This window comes from Ruditapes philippinarum, unplaced genomic scaffold (assembly GCF_026571515.1).
Source record: "Ruditapes philippinarum isolate M1 unplaced genomic scaffold, ASM2657151v2 ctg8206_1_1_1_1, whole genome shotgun sequence".
Classification (NCBI taxonomy): domain Eukaryota; kingdom Metazoa; phylum Mollusca; class Bivalvia; order Venerida; family Veneridae; genus Ruditapes; species Ruditapes philippinarum.
Window position 1 is genome coordinate 1 of NW_026854913.1, and position 18,599 is coordinate 18,599.

General features: G+C 30.0%; 1 protein-coding gene across 1 annotated transcript; it reads right to left on the reverse strand.

The window, feature by feature from the left end:
• Window positions 1-9,261: 9,261 nt before the first annotated feature.
• Window positions 9,262-16,865, reverse strand: LOC132741504 (uncharacterized). Its single transcript, XM_060729690.1, has 10 exons — window positions 16,814-16,865; window positions 16,030-16,113; window positions 14,364-14,503; window positions 13,871-13,912; window positions 13,252-13,341; window positions 12,753-12,866; window positions 12,027-12,161; window positions 11,338-11,392; window positions 10,867-10,977; window positions 9,262-10,382 (listed from the first exon to the last, which is right to left on the reverse strand). The coding sequence occupies exons 1-10, from the start codon at window positions 16,863-16,865 to the stop codon at window positions 10,228-10,230; spliced, it is 978 nt and encodes a 325-aa protein (XP_060585673.1). The 3' UTR covers window positions 9,262-10,227.
• Window positions 16,866-18,599: the final 1,734 nt, after the last annotated feature.

The following is an 18,599-nucleotide window of genomic DNA, read 5'->3' on the forward strand; positions in this document are numbered from 1 at the left end:
AATTTAATTAAAAAAATTATGTTTCTGCGCATTACTTCCAGTATTATCAAAACGGAACTCTCTAATGACCAGTTTTTTTCAACATAATTTTACACAAATTGTCCTTATTACTTAGCCTACATATATAGCTAATCTCTATGTTTGACTTAAATCGAGTCATTTTGTTAATGAAATTGAATAAAAAAAACCAAACTGATTGCTACTTACATAAAATTTGTGATTCATTATTTTCCTTCTTATCAATATTACGTTTCCTTTTAAAAGCTCTTATAACATATAGGCACGTGGTAATTCATTTTAACATTATAATTCTATATTCCCTTATCTATTTTATTTAAATAACTTTAAAACGAACAATCATTATGTACCAAAAGAAGAAGAACAAGAAAAAGAAAGAAACACGGTTTATTACACGTACCTCTATCTTAATTACTAATTTAATAAAATATTGCACTTCATGCGCCTTTTTCTATGTAACAGTAAAGTTAAACATTAACCAGATTTTTTTTCGATGTAACCATAACACATTTTACATATTCATTAACATTTGCTTAATCAATATATTTTATGGGAATGGCTCTAACAAACTAAGGGTAGTTAAGATAACTTATTAAGGACCACTTATCTTAAACTTTTACATGGAAGATATGTAATCGAATATTGAAATAGAAATAGATATATTTCCCTTATTACATGCCTTGATTTGATATAATAATGTTCTTTATGTGTAAACTGTGCATATTACTTACAAAATCTTTTATGTAAGTAAAAAAAAAACAACAACATTTATCTAAATTAGAATATCTAAAGGTGCCAATCAAAAAATAATTATAATCATTAAATCTATAATAGTATCCTATAAAGGTTTAGTAATGCTATATTACTTTTCTTTTGTACAACAAATCAATAATATAAAAAAAACCAATATTTTTATATATAATCAAAACGTTTTAAACTTGATCAAAAGTTTTATTTAATATTTCATATTTGTGTTTATTTCAGTTAAAACACAGTTTCGTGATTTTATATAACTTATTTAAGCTTTGAATTATTAAATAGAACACCATAGGGAAGGTCATATGGACACACCCTCCAAGTAAGCTTATTTAATCCTCCTTACCAGCTATCACTTAAATGAGATTTACAATTTAACATCAGTATATTGACATATTAATGTGTAAATATCTTTTAACGTTAATTTCACAAAATTTAAAACACCACAAATAATTGTGATGACAAGTTATCTTTATTTTATCACGGATTATTAGTATAAATAGTCTTCAATAAATATGATGCCAGCATATATTATATCAATTTAATAGTTTGTTTATATGTGATATGATTCAAAATATATACATTTTATTTAGACACCATATTTATTACAACAAGAACAACAATAAGAATAACAACAAGAATAACAACAAGAACAACAACAGCAGCACCAACAATTACAACAATACCAATAACAACAGCAACAACAATTACACTAATAACAACGATAATAATAATAATAATAATAATAATAATAATAATAATAATAATAATAATGATAATAACAACAATAATAATAATAATAATCATACGCATGAATTATTAACATTCATGCTATTTAAAAGCAATAACTTTGCTATATTAATTATTAATTTGTGATATCATTGATAAGCAGAATTACACCCCTTATTTTTACATCAAACTTATGTCAAGAACAATATAAAACATGACATAAGTTAGCTTTACACTTTGCTTGACTTGATATGAATACCTTTTCAAGTTTTGAGATTGAAATGATATAAGATCATCTTTATCTTTAAACAACACACAGTTCAACAAGAAGAAAATGCAAACCGGAAATATTATTTGAATGTTGAATGTTTCTGTTAGTTGAGTTGAATATTTTATTTTTAAAAAAATATCAAAAAATCAGTTCGACATTATAGCTTTTAACCTTTACTTACGGTGAAAGATCTCATGCACCCCTTAGTACATAATGTCAGCCATAGTTAGACCCTTAATTACAACCCGTCGCCCAGAGACAACAGGATTTAATCGTCACATGAAACAAAAAAGTCCCTGTAAGTGTGAATTATAATAGAATCTACCGACTAAAAAAACGGAATTTATTATATAAAAACGTATTTTGCGGCTTAGTTTCTGTGATAACGAACAGAATTTCCATATGAGAAATATTTGCGCCTCCTTATTAATATTACCGCAACTTCCGTACTTTTATATCTTTTATAAAATTCATAAACATTGTTCGATGCATGTTGTATTGTTTAGATATATTTTGCTCATGTGTATTATTATGTCTTAACTTCTCACTTCGTGTCCCTACGTTCCTGTATTTGCTTTGCTTTTGACAAAATCCCTGTTTAATGTCTATCAGATGGTTCCGTCCTAATGTACCAACAATCTTTTGTATCCTCCTATTCGAAAAAAGACTGGACGTTCGTTTACACAGATTTATCATTTGTTAATAAATGTTCACTAGAAGTGGCAATTTCCTTATACAATCTTAAGAAATTAGATCTCAATCGGTATTCATATCGCTGATAAATTGGAAGAGGAACTTATTCAACTAGATGTCATATAATCTTAATAGGTCGGATTTCTTTGAACGTAATGCAGCCATATCTAACCTTGTTTTAGTAGCAGATCGATATCAGCTTTATCTCTTTCACTTATAAACTCAATTCTGGTTTTCCTGTGCCATTAAGTGTATGCAAAGTTGCTAGTATAACATGTATATATGACCACAAATGAGCTCGACTTATCATTGCAACCAGAATAAGAATACGTTTTCTGTTATTATTTCTGATCATCTTGAACCATCGACAAATACATAGACTTGACGGTCTGTCTACAATTTGTATGGTCATTCTTCTAACGCTTCATTATGTAAACAAGTTTGTATTCAACGCAATCCAAATCACGTGTATGCTTTCCGTGTATATTTTAGACCCTCTACCAAACGAATTGTAAAAATCTTGTGTTTCTACTTTAAGCTGTCTTCAGTCTTTTGCGCATTTGAGGATTAATGTGTGCTTTTTTTTTAATAATGACCTTATTTCAAAATGTTAGAAATATTAATTTTTCGAAAACTCTTTTAAATTATATTTTGATAATTTGGATATCAGATTTTCTATAGATATTTGTATATGGTAACTTAATTTGTGCTGAATATTTTTTATGACCAATAAGTTGATATCCCTTTACATAAAATGTAAGAAAGATTTTGAACGCCCTTAATCACTTTCGTCGTTGTATCTTAGTTTGGAAACGGAAGCTCAAATATCAGCTTCTTGTGAATCAAGATGCTTCTTTTGTTATTTTATCTGTATAATTTTTTTTGTGAAATGTACTTGAACATAGTTTATAAATTCTTCCTAGTTATCATCTGACTCACTTATCTCATATTCATAACTCCGAGACCTATAAGTTTGAATAATATATGATTTTTTATAATTCAATCGATAAATTTGCTAATATCTTCTGATCTTTTTTTCAATTGAATATTTCCTGGAGTTACATATCAACAATTTCGCTAAATTACCATAAAATGTCAGTAAGTATGAATTAGTAGGCAAATTAGAATTTAAATATGTACAGCTTTCTCAAATAAAAAGTTGTCATTTTTTACTTTTTTATACTCCAGCAAAGTGATATTCACACAGACAGGCATTTTTGAATAATATATTGTTTGAAATGTTCAATTATGTCCAGGCATTTTTATGAAAGCAAATATTTTATTTTCTGAAATTCATACGATTACAATTTTCCTTCCAGATATTTTTACAACTGTTTAATATCTTACATTGCGTTCATTTAAAAATACAAAGCAATCATAAAATTTTTAAGACAATATATCAGAGAAAGGAAAACATGGATATTGTCTCCTCCATTATGTTTTCTTAAAGCGTGTGAATTGAATGTCTTTTAGTAATAAGTTAAATCTGAAAAGTTACAAACTTGCAGTTTAATTAATCAATTTCAATATCAGTATTGGTAAGAAATGTTGGCAACTTCTCAGTTTTGAGGTTTTAAATTTTCCAAATCATAAAATGAATCCTAAATACCTTGAAGTTTGTCATAATATGCATTGCAATTATCAAGTAAAAAATTAAATCACATATTACAAAAAAACAACAACAAACAAACAACACCATTGGCATTTTCTATAACTAAAGAACTATTTATTTCATTTTGTGTATATCAAGATTACGAGGATATTTTTTCGTTTGAGTGAAATATGGAATATGTTTTCACGAAACATGATTAAATGCCACATATTTTCACTAGCCGGGACGGCGAGTGAAAATATGTGGCATTTTATCATGTTTCGTGAAAATATATACCATATTGCACGAAAAAATAACCTTTTTATTTAATTTCATTTTCAAAAAAAAAAATCGTTACGAACCCTATTTCTATTTACGCAACTGCAATTGTACAGCGCGCAGCAATATATTATTGCGTCTTGTTTTGCACACGATATTTGGCGCTACATTATGACGTCACGTAAACAACTGTTTAAACGTCTGTACAGCGTTAATAATTGAATTAAAGATATTGGTGTTCGGATTTATTTTCTTAGTTAGGACATTTACCATCATTCTAGATAGTTTTCAAAGCAAAATTCAACAAAAATTTGTTTTGTATTTATCAGATTTTTCAAACAAAATGGCAAAAGTAGTCCCTTAAAATAAATATGAGTTTTGACTCCGCCCACTTTCATATTTATATTTCATATTTATTTTTAAAAAATATGAAATATATTTGACTGATATAGCACCATATTTAATTGGTAAAATTAAATAAAAGTGGTTATTTAAGAAAAAAACATAAATGATAAACATTCCACACACCGAGAACATATTACAAAATTCTATTCATAGGGTGCTAGGGGGCGTGGACGTAGTTTGTACTTGACACTACCGTCAATGAACAGGCTCAATCAAACCGAGCCTGCAACATTTTCAATTGTGCCGTGTTGGGCTTTCTTTAGGGATTCTTATTTCTCTCTATTTTATTGCCACATCAGCGTTGTTTGTGCCGAGTGGAGGCCGTAAAAAGTCGCCCCGTACATTCAATCAGGGATGTTATATTTCCGGTCCTTAAAGATCGTTCAGCACGACATAATTGTTGTGCTTGTGGTTTTTTCGTTCTCTTTATTTGGCATCTTTCTTGTTGGGTGGTTCCAGTATTCATCACTTGAATACTGTTGAATCACCCTTAGGATATGTGGCCTGCTTTTTTAATGTGTCCTTTTGACGTCGTATCTGTGATATGCAGGCTTCATAACCTCTGACCCCCTTTTAAAATTCCATTTTATTTAGTTCCGCCCATTGTTTTCTCTTTAAGGGCACACGCATTTTTTTATTTGGGGACCATATGCCGCTTTTCATGGAATGGCACTTACATGTCACATTGAAAGTTCCATGATAACCGCCATATGAACACATCTGCGGATGTTTCAAAATTCTAAATTTTACCAGTTCTGGTTAAATGTTGAATTCTGCTTAAGCCGGTGCTAGGGGGCGTGGACGGTAGATTGCACTTGACAGTACCGTCCATGAACAGGCCCAATCAAACCGAGCCTGCAACATTTTCAATTGTGCCGTGTTGGGCTTTCTTTAGGGATTCTTATTTCTCTCTATTTTATATTTATTTACACATTACACATCACGGGCAATAAGTTAATATAAATAATTATGTGAGTATTGCATCATTTAAGACAATGTTATTTATAACTTAAAACATTTGAATAACGTCTGTCATTTTATATATTTTACATAGTTTAATATTATCAAATAATTTTGAGAAAGCAATTCAAATCAGAGAATCTAATCACAGATTGATTGACTTGACTTAAAAAAAACAACTATTGAGTATCACAGTAAAACATACGTTTAAAGAAAGAAGGTGAAATCTGTCTTCAAAATCTCATCTGTTACAACATACATAATACCATTCGTTTGTGGGTGAATTTTTAAGGTTGTTTTCTCAAAGTATTAAATGGAATTTAAAATTTAAGAAAAAAAAACTTATTTTTGGGGTTACTTATTATTCATATTAAAATATTAAAAAGTAATACGATTATTTACATATTCGAAACAAAGCCTATATTAATTTCCCATATCTTTCTTGCTTAAAGGTCATCATTTACATTTGATAATAAATGCATTAACGTTTACATAACTAGGATTTAAAAACATATATGAGAATCAATTATGCACGTAACACCCTCTTTTATTGAGCTTTGTAGTAAATTGTAGTTTTAAAGTGTTTTAATGACAATGATATTAAAAATTCTTCATTAACTGTACTGATTTAGTTCTACATTTTTATCAACATTAAGTGGATACATTTTGCTTAACGCTTTTTATCAAGACACTTCAGTCATAGAATAATAACTATTATGATATTATGATGTTATCAAAATTGCGTATTGGTATTTACTCGTATTTTTTGTAAAGGAATGGATAGTTTTAAGGGGGGCAGATTACTTAATTCAATCAGCGAATTATTCAAACATGAACTTAAAGGTATTATTCATGCAGAATGTTTTGACAGAAAATGAATAATTTCAATACTCATTATGCAAAAACTCACAACGCTCGAGAAAATACGAGGTATAGTCAAAAAGTTCTCGGATTCTTACGGTAACTTTGTTATTTTGTGTATGTTTTTATATTGACATATATCACATTAAAATTTAGAGAAATCGCTGCATGACTATATAAGAGTCAATGATTTTCATATATGTTGCATATATTTAACACCCCGTTAAAGTTACACACTATGTCACGTACGTAGCAATTCGGCGACGTCGACGACGCTAACGACGTTCAGGTGACGTTCATATTCCAGAAACAACTTACTGTCACGTTCATGATTTTTCAAAATAGTCCCCATTGCATGCGACATAATTAATGCTTACCTTTTGATAGTACTCTTTGTTGACTGTCGCCGATCTTGGCACCGCATGTTGAAACAGCATACCCTGGCTATCCATGAAGAAAATATACATAACTTTTTCTTCGCCGACTTGCAGGTTTTCGCCTTCTTGGGGGGAGGTGATGAAGGTTGCTTCCACACCATCGACTCTCGTTTACTCTCCGGGTCGTAAAAGTTCACCCACGTCTCATCCGTAGTGATAATGCGCCTTAGGAATCGTTCGCCGTCTGTATCATATCGCCGTAAAAATTCTCGGGAAGCGTCTACACGGGTTGCTTTGTTTTCATCTGTAAGTAACCTAGGTACCAAGCGGCGCATATCTTATTCATGTTTAAATCCTTCGTCAGTATTTTATGTACATTTCCATGACAAAGCCCGGCGGTGTCTGCGATATCATCAGTCGACTTTCTCCGATCTTTGGCGTTGACGTCCTTCACATCTTGGATTGAGAGCTGATCGTTACCCGGTCTTCCGCTTCGTGCATCATCGGTAATTTCCGTCAGACCTTCCCTAAAACGCTTGTGCCAGTCAAACACAAGTGTCCTAGAACAATTATGAACACTCTCCTTCTGATTACAAAATTCCAGGTATCAGTCGGAGTCATTCCAGACATCGCACAGAATTTTATTACTGCCCGCTGCTCCGTACGTTTTTCTGAGGTTGACATTTTTCGTATAGAAATTTTCACGTGGCTTGAATTATCGTGCACAAAATGGCGATACGTAATCCGATCACGCTGAATTTTTGCAGTTGTTTACTAGTAGCGTTCAGCTGACGTCACGTACAAATTCACGACGTTCTGGCGCCAGTATTTTGAGACATTCATGAAAGAGTATTATTCATTTCTAGAAAAATCAATTTAATTCTGAAAAGCTTCGTACACGGGTTGCAGGCATGTTTCATGTGAAAAATAATTTTCAAATATTTACTCAATTGATTTTTGTCATACATGTTGCTACTCAAATTAGTTAAAAATACCTTCATGGTAAATTTCATGACAATCGGACGTCAGTAATCTTTTTAAACAGACCAGTCCGGGAACTTTTTGACTATACCTCGTAAGATTACCTAAATGATTTCTTAATAAATTGTGTTATTAAAATGATGTGAAACTCTAAAAGAGGTTATTTTGTTTAATAATATATTTCCACGCTTATCTAAACTGTGAACTGCAGAATTGAATTCACATTAAGTTTTCAAATTTCAGGGCAATTGTATTTATATATATCTTTGTTTTGGAGTACAGGGAAAGATCTGCATTAGAACTGTTCTTCAACAAACATTTTGGTCTAATTTGAGTCTGGCAAACAATAACAGTGTAACCTCTTCACAGTTTCAAACTTATGAGGAATTACTTTGTGATAGAAATCGGATGGACGTGCACAAAATCATTTAAGACATTATTTTGGCAGAAAAATAAAAACAGAACTGGATTGTTTCAAGATTGTTTCCATTCTCTCTGCATACAAACATTGATGTCATGTGCATTTTTTTTCAAATCTATACAACTAACCTACGTTTCACAAATTATGCATGTGAACAAGGAATAACTAAAATGTTTGAATGTTTTGAGTTACTTTATATTCTAAATTATGGGGATGCTTACTGATCATAAACAATACGTAAATAATATATAAATTATAAATATATGTTGAATTATGTAATCTTGTCATGATATATTATAAGATACCATGATAAGGATAGGGTGACCTTTAAGATTATTTCACACATTGCGTGTCCTTCTCCTTTCGCCGCCCTTGTGTTTACTCCAGATTTTGGTTTGATACCCTGCTTAGGTGTGTCGTCGGCTACGTCCTGTGAACGTGGCCTTTGTCTTGTTGATCTTTGTTCTCATTTTTTAAGATAATAGGTCGACAGGTTGAAAAGGTTTTGTCACTATGAACATTAAGGACAGCAATTATAGTCACCATCTTAAGCTGAACAGGGACATTTGTCGGGAAGTCGAAAAATGACTCCCAAGATTTCTTCTATTTTACTTTTTTAAAAGTTTCTTTCAATTTCAATATGATAAATGTGTAAAAATCGTTTTTTTTTTCTTCGGGAAAAATGAAATGAGCAATCTTTATTGACATCAGAAAAGTTTATATTGAATATTTACACTTTAACAAGATAACTTATATTTGGGTACAGAGGTGAATATAGACACTATTACATTTGAAAGTGAAGTTATGTATTTTATCCGTATTATGTTCATAAAAATGGAAAAATTTCTTTGATAAGTACCTTGCTAAAAAGCAAAAAAAAACATTAATGTTAAAAGAAAAAAAAAACAGTACAAGAATTCCAAACATATTTTCTTTGTTACAGTAATTAAAAACACTGTTATATTGTTTAAATCTTACTTGTATCTGTTTTAATAGCCTGGAATATATTTGTACCGTGTAATGAGAAGTCAATACTGGCTCTGAGCCATGAAAAGTGAAACTAATTTGTGATCAAAGATGAAAATCACAGCTTTGAATTCGAACTAACGACAAAGTTACTGGTTGACTCTAAATAGGCGATTAGCGATCGTCACCTTGTGTTTGAGCACTTCATGATAACGGCAATTAAGAATGATAGAAAATCTATCATAATTTCCTAGGTTTCTGACATGAGTAATCAATGTATGGTTCTAAGTTCAGTCAGTTCCTAGTTCTCTCATGATATAGTAATTATTGGGTCAAGCCAATTCCTAATGCTGTGTTATAAGCAGTCAATTCATAGCTCTGCGTCGGAATCTGCTCGGCTGAATAAAAATGTTCATTATCAACCATTCATTACAAGTCAAAATTCTGTGCATACAAAGTACTTTTATCACAACCTGTAGAATGTGTAAATAAATGTTGCAAAATCCTGACAAAGGAAGTTACATTTAAAGCTGAAACAATAATGCCTTGCTAACCTGGATGGTGGCTATCTTTTCTTAAAGTTAGAACTATCAACGGCAGATAACTCTTAAATGAAATCAGTGACTCTAAATTTATCTCTCTTAAGATTCCCTATACTAGGATCACGATAAGTCTAAATAAATCCAATTGTACAGTTTTCATTCTGCCTGAAAGTAAAGGAAGCATCGTCACATGACAAGAAAATATTGTGAAAAGAAGATAATTTATACAATAATAGACAACGCAGAATAAATCGTACAAGTCACCTTCTGCTCTAGCGCTGTAATCAGATAGTCTCCAATAGTCTATATTAAATACAAATAATTTATAAATTACACTCAGCGAAAATTAATTTTTTATCACAATCAATTAAAATAAATTATTTTTTCAAGCTTTGCACTTTGTCTTTTTTGTATTTTCGTAATATGATGACAATTGCAAGCACAGCAAGTAGAAGTCCAAAAACAGCACCAACTGTTCCACCTACTATTGAAATTATGTCCGTTCCCTCATTTGGTTCTAGCACAATATTGGCTGTGAATTACAAAATAAATGTTTAATAATTTAGGTAATAGCACACGTACAAAAAAGCATCAAAGAAAAGGAAAAATAAACATATAACCAGAAGCACGATTGTCTTTAAAATGTTTTGCTATAATGAAAAAAAATAATAGAATTTCTATACTAAATACGTGCAGTCCGGAATTTAAATATTAAATAACAGATAAATATGTACGTCTGGGTTTCTCGATACGGTTTGTACCCCTTTATAAATTCAAGTCACGGACATATTAAAAGGTTATTGTATGTATTATATCCTTGGTCGATTTTTAAAAGTATTATCTAAGGTACAAGCTAGCAACTGACTAGAAGCCAGATAGCTGGAGAGCTTCCTAATATGAAATTCTTTAAAGTCAGGTCCGGGGCAGCGGTAATGGGCAAGTGGTTCGAGATGAACGATCTTTAACATTTTGACACAGACGCATTTATCATGAATAATGTATGCTATAATTCTTACTTTCATTACAATGTTCTCCGGACCAGCCATCTGAACAGTCACATCTGTACTCTCCAAATGACAAGTATACACACGTACCATTATTCTCACACGGATTTATAAAACATTCATCTGGAACAAGGAGCATGGTCATATTATTCTAATCCAAAAGAAAGTCACGCCTTTACTATGATCATAATTTTGATTTGTGTTAGATGATGTTGATCATAACAATAATAAATTACAACACATTTAAAAGTAAACACAGGTCTGTATAATAGTACAAAAGTTGAACAAAAAGGCAGAGTGTTTCCTTTTTAGAAACAACAATAAAAACAATAATTATTCTTATATCTAGATTTGTTTAATTGAAATTATTTTTTTCCACGATTTCGTTAACTGCATTCCTTTCCATATCAATTGTCGTCACTGAAATTTGCTTGGAAAGTGTACAAAAGAGGCTATGATTTTCAATTGTATCATAACACGTACCAATTTCGTCTATTACAGAAACAATAATAGTAGATGTGGCTGTTCCTTTTATTCTCTGAAATAAAATAAAGTTAAATGGTTCTATATCAATCGGAACTAATTTCACTCAAACGAAAACTTATGTATATGACTTTTTATACACATTTGGCCGCGGTTAAACCTTTATTTGCTCAGATTGATAAAAGTTTGCATATGCCACCCACATAAATCAAAGTCAGTCTGCGCACATTTGCCTTTGTTTGGAAAATATATATTTAAAATTATTAGACTAAATGAAGTAAGTTGATATTGGCACGTTTCTTTAAATATTTGTTCATTTGCACATTATCGTATACCTCCGATATAAACTTATATTTGACATACATGTATACATTTGATACAGTCCTTCAAATTGTATGTAATAGACATTCGACAAAATTTTATACGCAACCTTTACATCTATTTCATAAAAGCACACCTCTAGGGAAGCTTTTTGATTTGAATATTGTTTGGTCAGGTATATTGTCTGAGATAATGCACAAATGAACATTTAACGCGTTCTGTGGAAGTTTAACTATAATTTTACTATTGGTCTTTTACAATAAGCAGTTTTTCCTAAACATTCCAAACTAAAAATTTTACATAAGATTTGTATTGGAAGTATGATTTTTGTTCATAATGATATAACATACATTTCAAACATAACCTACATGATTTGCTGGATTTTGTAAACTTGCAACAACTTTCAAATTGAACACTGAGATCGTGTCGTTTAAAACTTCACTCACAAATAAACTGTTTCCACTCGTTTCTACACTCCACGTGAATGGCATAATGCTTTCACTCTGTAAACAAAAAACAATGTTTACCTTTACGCCAAACATCTTAAATGAACATTCACATCTTCCAATCTCGACAAGACTATCGGCCAATCTTAGAGAAAATTTCAAAGTTTATATTGATTGACTAGCGATGCAAGTGCCAATCGACCTTTGTCACGCTAGTCGCAAGGGTATAATCTTTTGCTGCAAGGTTTAAACTCATTGCTTCTACTTAAACCTTCAGGTATATTTGAAAAAATGTTTTTTTTTTCAACTTACTTATATACTTAAGGGGGAAAATATAACTAGTTTTCCTTTTTGTACATTACATTAACATTAATGATGCATAATATTATCTTTTCTATTATTGCCGTAACCTTTGGCAACAAAATAATCCTTAAAGTATTTCTAAAACGTAGGAAACATTGTAGAGAATCAACGAAATGGAAAAAATATGGAAAAAGTAGAAGAGTTTACAGAAAGTATTTGGCAGAGAAGAAGAAATAGTAGTTATGATAATGATGGCGGTGATGATGAACAAAAGAAGAAGAATATAAAAAAGAAGAAGAAACCGAAAATGAAAGATCACTAAATCAATGTAAATATATTACATACTTGATCTAGACTGTATCTCCCAGTATAAGATGGAAACATCAACGCATTGGAGCAATTCGCAACTTTTACAATTAGGTCTTTATTTAAAATAACGTTCGTATTTATTTCTGACATCTGGAATGATTAATGCATAGTAGAGTTTCAAATGAAAATGCATGTTTGAATCGATTATACTGATCAAAATTATGCTTACTCCAACAAAGGTCATTAGGTTTTCTTTTGTACAAAATGTATATATTAATATTTTGATATGAAATATTTATTTGTTTGGTGATAATTTTTATGACTAAGAAGTATGTCCTGTGTTACCATTGAAAGTAGTTTATCATAAATTCATAATGATATTGCACAACTCGGCTTGTTAATAGGTATGACATTATATAAAATCTTGTGATAAAAACATCTACACCATAAATAAAAAGAAATAAACAATAATCATTGATTTAAGATAAGGTCTGAATGACTTTAATGCTTTTAATTTCGGTAGTTATTTACTTACCCACGTGACATTTGCTGTGTAATATGGATCTTCAAACTGTAAATCGTATTCCTGTGTCAAATTTACTGGCGCCTGAATGATCAAATGTTTCTGTCAATCAAAAGAAACGTTTCTGACAAATCCATATCTAGTACAAACACAAAACACTTGAACAACACTTGAACCAATAATGGCACTCCTATGTTACAGTTAATATTGTCGCGATAACCATATACTTGTACTGAATAACACAGCAAAGTGAAGAAATAAAATGAAACATAATAAGAAAGAAAGAAAGAACGTATTTCATTTTTTAAAGTAATCCAGATATTTTAATATGTAGCTCCTTTTCATTAAAGACTTTAAAAAATTACGTGACGCATATGCTGCAAATGTGTCTAGGAACATGTGTATGAGTACTATTCTCGACAGCTACATAAATCCCAATTTTGTCTAATTCATGATAAAGATTCATAAAAATGCTACGTCCTATATAAAAATGTAGTAAAACGTTGTGCGCCAGTTTGTAAACGTGCTACACATATTCATAGAAAACTTAATATTCAGAGTATAACGGATACGCTTCGAGGTGACAATAAAATATACAGAACGTGTAATATAATGATATTCTGGCACTTACCTGTGACTTGGTGCATTCGAAGACACAAGAAATCCAACTTTTCTGTAAAAACAACATAGATTATCTTTGGCAAGGTTTTCACTTATCTGTTAACGTTCTACTGACTTCAAATATTACACTTTCATTTAAAATTGAAAAGTCAGTTTTATTTACCAAAACAAAATATGCTACCGATATGCTATTGAATTTTTAATGATAAATTATGATGAAAAACTGAATTGATGTTTGTAGACAGAGAGGAATTATGTTAATAATAATTAACATATTCAAATGTTTTGTAAGAAATTTTCGTTATCATGGATTCCCGATTTCATCTTTGTGAATTAACATTCGTGAATTCACGTTCAACATACAAAATTCACGATGTCAGCTTCATGATTACACGAATATAAATGTCCCTGCGGGTCTTTCGTAGTTTTATTAACTACAACACTTAGGTGATATATTGTCGTTTAATATATCATAAGAGTATGTAATGTCATTGTCTACTTACACAATACTCAGATAACCCGACAGCTAATAAAACAACAGTTTCTCCAGGGACATCAGGACTTGTTGTAAGGTTAAGAAGTTGCTGGTCTTCACAGTCTGTTGAATAATTAATCTCGTCGTTGATATTGAACAAAATGTCACCTAACATATAAATTGATAAAGTCTACGTTTTATTTTATTACATTATTAGCAATGATGTCTTTTACTTTTTTTTTCATGATGACCGTTATTCAATTTGATAGTCGTGTCCGATAAGTAAGAAACTGATAAGATGCATTTATAGAATAAATGAATAAAGAATAAGTAATAAAATAATTTGAAAAAAAAACTCATGCAGTTTAACGTGCACATTTTGCTTCCAGAAAGAAAATCTTACCACGCTTAACATCTGAAATGGACTTTTAAAACTTTAAGAAGCATTCCTCGTTTTAGGGAAAATTTTAAAATAAGAACCGACCGAAAAGCAAACAGTACAAACATAGATCAGGCGTACTGATGTACTGGCTGAACTTGGTATGCACTGGTTGTTTAGGATGATTAATCTGCCGTCAGTATGCTAAGAGTTTGGCATCCAAAGTTTGAAACCTTTGTTACCACTACAGGTCAGCCCAGCCTACATATCCAGACAGACTGACTAGATTCTATATGGCTGACGAACTTTCAATTTTCATCAAAATATAAATTGGAAGTTTTATGGTTCGAACAGATGAAAACCGGAAAAGACAATCTAAGAAATTCAGTACGTTAGGGGGTTATATTTCATTCTTTAAATGATTCAATTTATAAAATGCGAGTGAATTATAAACTTAATTTGGCACCAAAATCTACAAAGTATATATGAACAAAGTTTTTGAAAATAAGTTGGAACAGCTGCGTGTATAGATTTTCTCCTAAAATACAAACAAATCAACCTACATTATAAGAGCTTCATTGCATTAAATGAATTGTTTAAAGACATAGTTAATTCTTTAATTTCTGTCTAATGCACATCGATAATTATTATTTTTGTTCAATTCAAATATATGTTCTTTTATACACAAACTGTTTACCAAACTACTCCATAATCAATTTTACGGTTTTATTGCATATTTATTGATATCTTAAAGTCAGCTTTCATCTTTGATTTAGTGTTTGACAAGCTAAATAAACATATAAATTATTGACTCCCCGTGCCAAGTATGTGTCTAAAAGTTTTTGCTTTGAGAAATAAAGTACTCAAAAAATACCTTAAAATGAAGTAATAGACAAATAATTTTAAGAGCTTTTCAGGCAGGTGTCAACAAATATTGCGGAATGCGGTATCATTTAACACTGTAAAACAAACATATTATAAAATCAATTATGAATAGAAAATTTTAATATTCAATCCGATTTTAGATATATCCGACAACACATCAACATCGATCATTGTGCATCCGTTTCTTAATAAGTCTCCTATGTCACAAATATAAACGATAAAGAAATAAAAAAATAATTAATATGACAACTGCTAACAATAGGCTGGTCCAGAGATTGCGAATCAGCATACGCTTAACACTTTCAACTCTGAAATTGACGTTTTGCTTAAAAGTTGTATGATAGTAAACTGGTATAAAGCAGTGACATAATTATGGTTCTGGATGTATCTATCTAAAAACTTTTGTTTAACTTTTCAATGAAATACCTACCTGCAGAAAACGTATCATTAATTTTCGAGTCAAGATCAGAAAAGTTGAAAAAATCGTCACAAGTCAATGTTACAACTGCAAATACTGCAACATAGAATATATATAGAAATAACAAAAATGTAATGATTAATAGAGAGATATGATCAAAGGTACAGCATTTATTTACAAGTATGATAAAATATATCCATATGAATAATATTGGCTTGCATATTATTTTTCATAAAAAAACAACAATTTTTTAGATAATCGAGGCGTTCCATGGAGGAGATCAACTAAATAAACGCTAGTGACGTCACACGGTAGACTACGAAATATTTGTCTTCTTTACAAACGAACAGTTATATTTGAAAAAATATCTGCTTTGCCAGAGAAAAAATTGTTCCTATGTAATCAATTTTTGTGATACAATGGCCGAAGTATTTATGAAACGTTCTTGAAGGGTTGTGATAGATACAACTATCTGTACTTCTGTGATTCCATTATAATTTGAACTTAAACAATGTTGGAAATTAAATAACAAAATTATTCCAGTAACTGTACATGTAACTGTAAACATAAATACAGAACTATGAATAGTAAAGGACTGAACTGTTTCAAAAGTTAGACTTCAACTATCTTGACTTTCTTTACATATTTTTTTTCAGTAATGTCACAAGAAATGTAGCTAAAATATTTGACAACCTGCTTGAACACACCTTTAGAGACACTGTATTTATTTGAAAAGAGTAAAATTCAAAATAAAGTATACATTGTTATCATGTATTGATTACAAAAACGGACTTACCTCTGTTCTTAAAAATGACATCAAGGAACAAAACTAAGAGAAATAAATCCATTTCCGTACACAATGACCTCAAGTGATACAATCTATTCCGTGTCACCTGTGTAATACTTTAAAAGAATACAAGGTTTACAAAACAAAATATCAACATTTATTTTAAACATATTCTTTGAAGCTTAAATATACTCAATAATTTTGTTTTAATCTATAATCGTAATGGAAATAATTATGTTTATGCGCACTACTTCCAATATCAAAACCGAACTCTTTAATGACCAGTTTAACATAAACTTAACACAAATTGTCCTTTATTACTTAGCCTACATATATATAGCTAATCTCTATGTTTGACGTAAATCGAGGCATTTTGTTAATGAAATGGAATATAAAAATAAACCAAACTGATTGCTACTTACATATCAATTATGATTTATTTTTTCTTTCTTATCAATATTACGTTTCCTTTTAAAAGCTCTTATAACATATAGTCACGTGGTTATTCATTTTATTAACATTATAATTCTATGTTCCCTTATCTATTTTATTTCAATAACTTTTAAACGAACAATCCTTATGTACCAAAAGAAGAAAAACAAGAAAAAGAAAAAGAAAGAAACACGGTTTAATACACATACCTCTATCTTAATTACTAAATTAATAAAACATTGCACTTAATGCGCCTTTTTTCTATGTAACACTAAAATAAAACATTAACAACACATTTTTTTTTCGATGTAACCATAACACATTTTACATATATCATAAACATTTGCTTAATCAATATATTTTAGAGGAATGGCTCAAACAAACTAAGGGTAGTTAAGATAACTAATTAAGGACCACCTATCTTAAACTTTAAACAAGGAAGAAATGTAATCGAATATTGAAATATAAAATAGATATTATTCCCTTATTTCATTCCTCGACGCTCGATTTTATATAATAATGGTCTTAATTTGTATACTGTGCCAATTTACTTTTCTTTTGTACAACAAAATAATAATTATAAAAAAACACAATATTTTTATATATAACTGAAACGTTTTAAACTTGATCAAAACTTGTATTTAATATTTCACTTGACTATGTGAATTTCAGTTAAAACATAGTCTGGTGAATTCATATAACTTCTTTTAAACTTTGAATGATTTGATAGAACACCCTATGGAAGGTAATATGGATAAACTCTCCAAGTAAGCCTGAAAACCATCATATTAATACAACAGTATTTTTGTAACTTAAAACCAACTGGAATAATAGAACTTACGAAAGAAAAAAAAAATACGGATAAATCAGTTCAAATATATTGTATATATCTACATTTGATTTATTATGACGTTAATCTTCATGTAAATAAAAATAACAAATAGAAGAGGTTGTAAGTTATAATGTATGAATGTGACTGAAGTATATTTACAGACTGAGATTATTCAATCCTCCTAACCAACTATCACTTAAATGAGATTTACAATTTAAAATCAGTATATTGATTTATAAATGTGTAAATATCTTTAAACGTTAATTCCACAAAATTTAAAACAAATATGTATCATTTTTTTCTATTTGATTAACATAAATTTTACTTAACGTAGAATAATCTTAATATGTTCATATTTAGATCTCTTTAATCTTTGAATATTATTTTACCTGACTTATCTCCATTCTCTCATATTTAAAAAAATGCATTTATTGCTGTCTCGTATTATTAACTGACAAACCTAATCACCATTCTCTAAACATTTAAGCTAATCTCCGCAATCTCATCATTGTAAAAAAACACTATTCTTTT

Coding starts and splice junctions, on each gene's coding strand:
- LOC132741504 (XM_060729690.1), bottom strand. CDS start 16,865: ATGGATTTATTTCTCTTAGTTTTGTTCCTTGATGTCATTTTTAAGAAC. Junction 13,342..13,870: donor TCGAATGCACCAAGTCACAG/GTAAGTGCCAGA, acceptor TTTGATTGACAG/AAACATTTGATCATTCAGGC. Junction 10,383..10,866: donor CGGAGAACATTGTAATGAAA/GTAAGAATTATA, acceptor TGTAATTCACAG/CCAATATTGTGCTAGAACCA.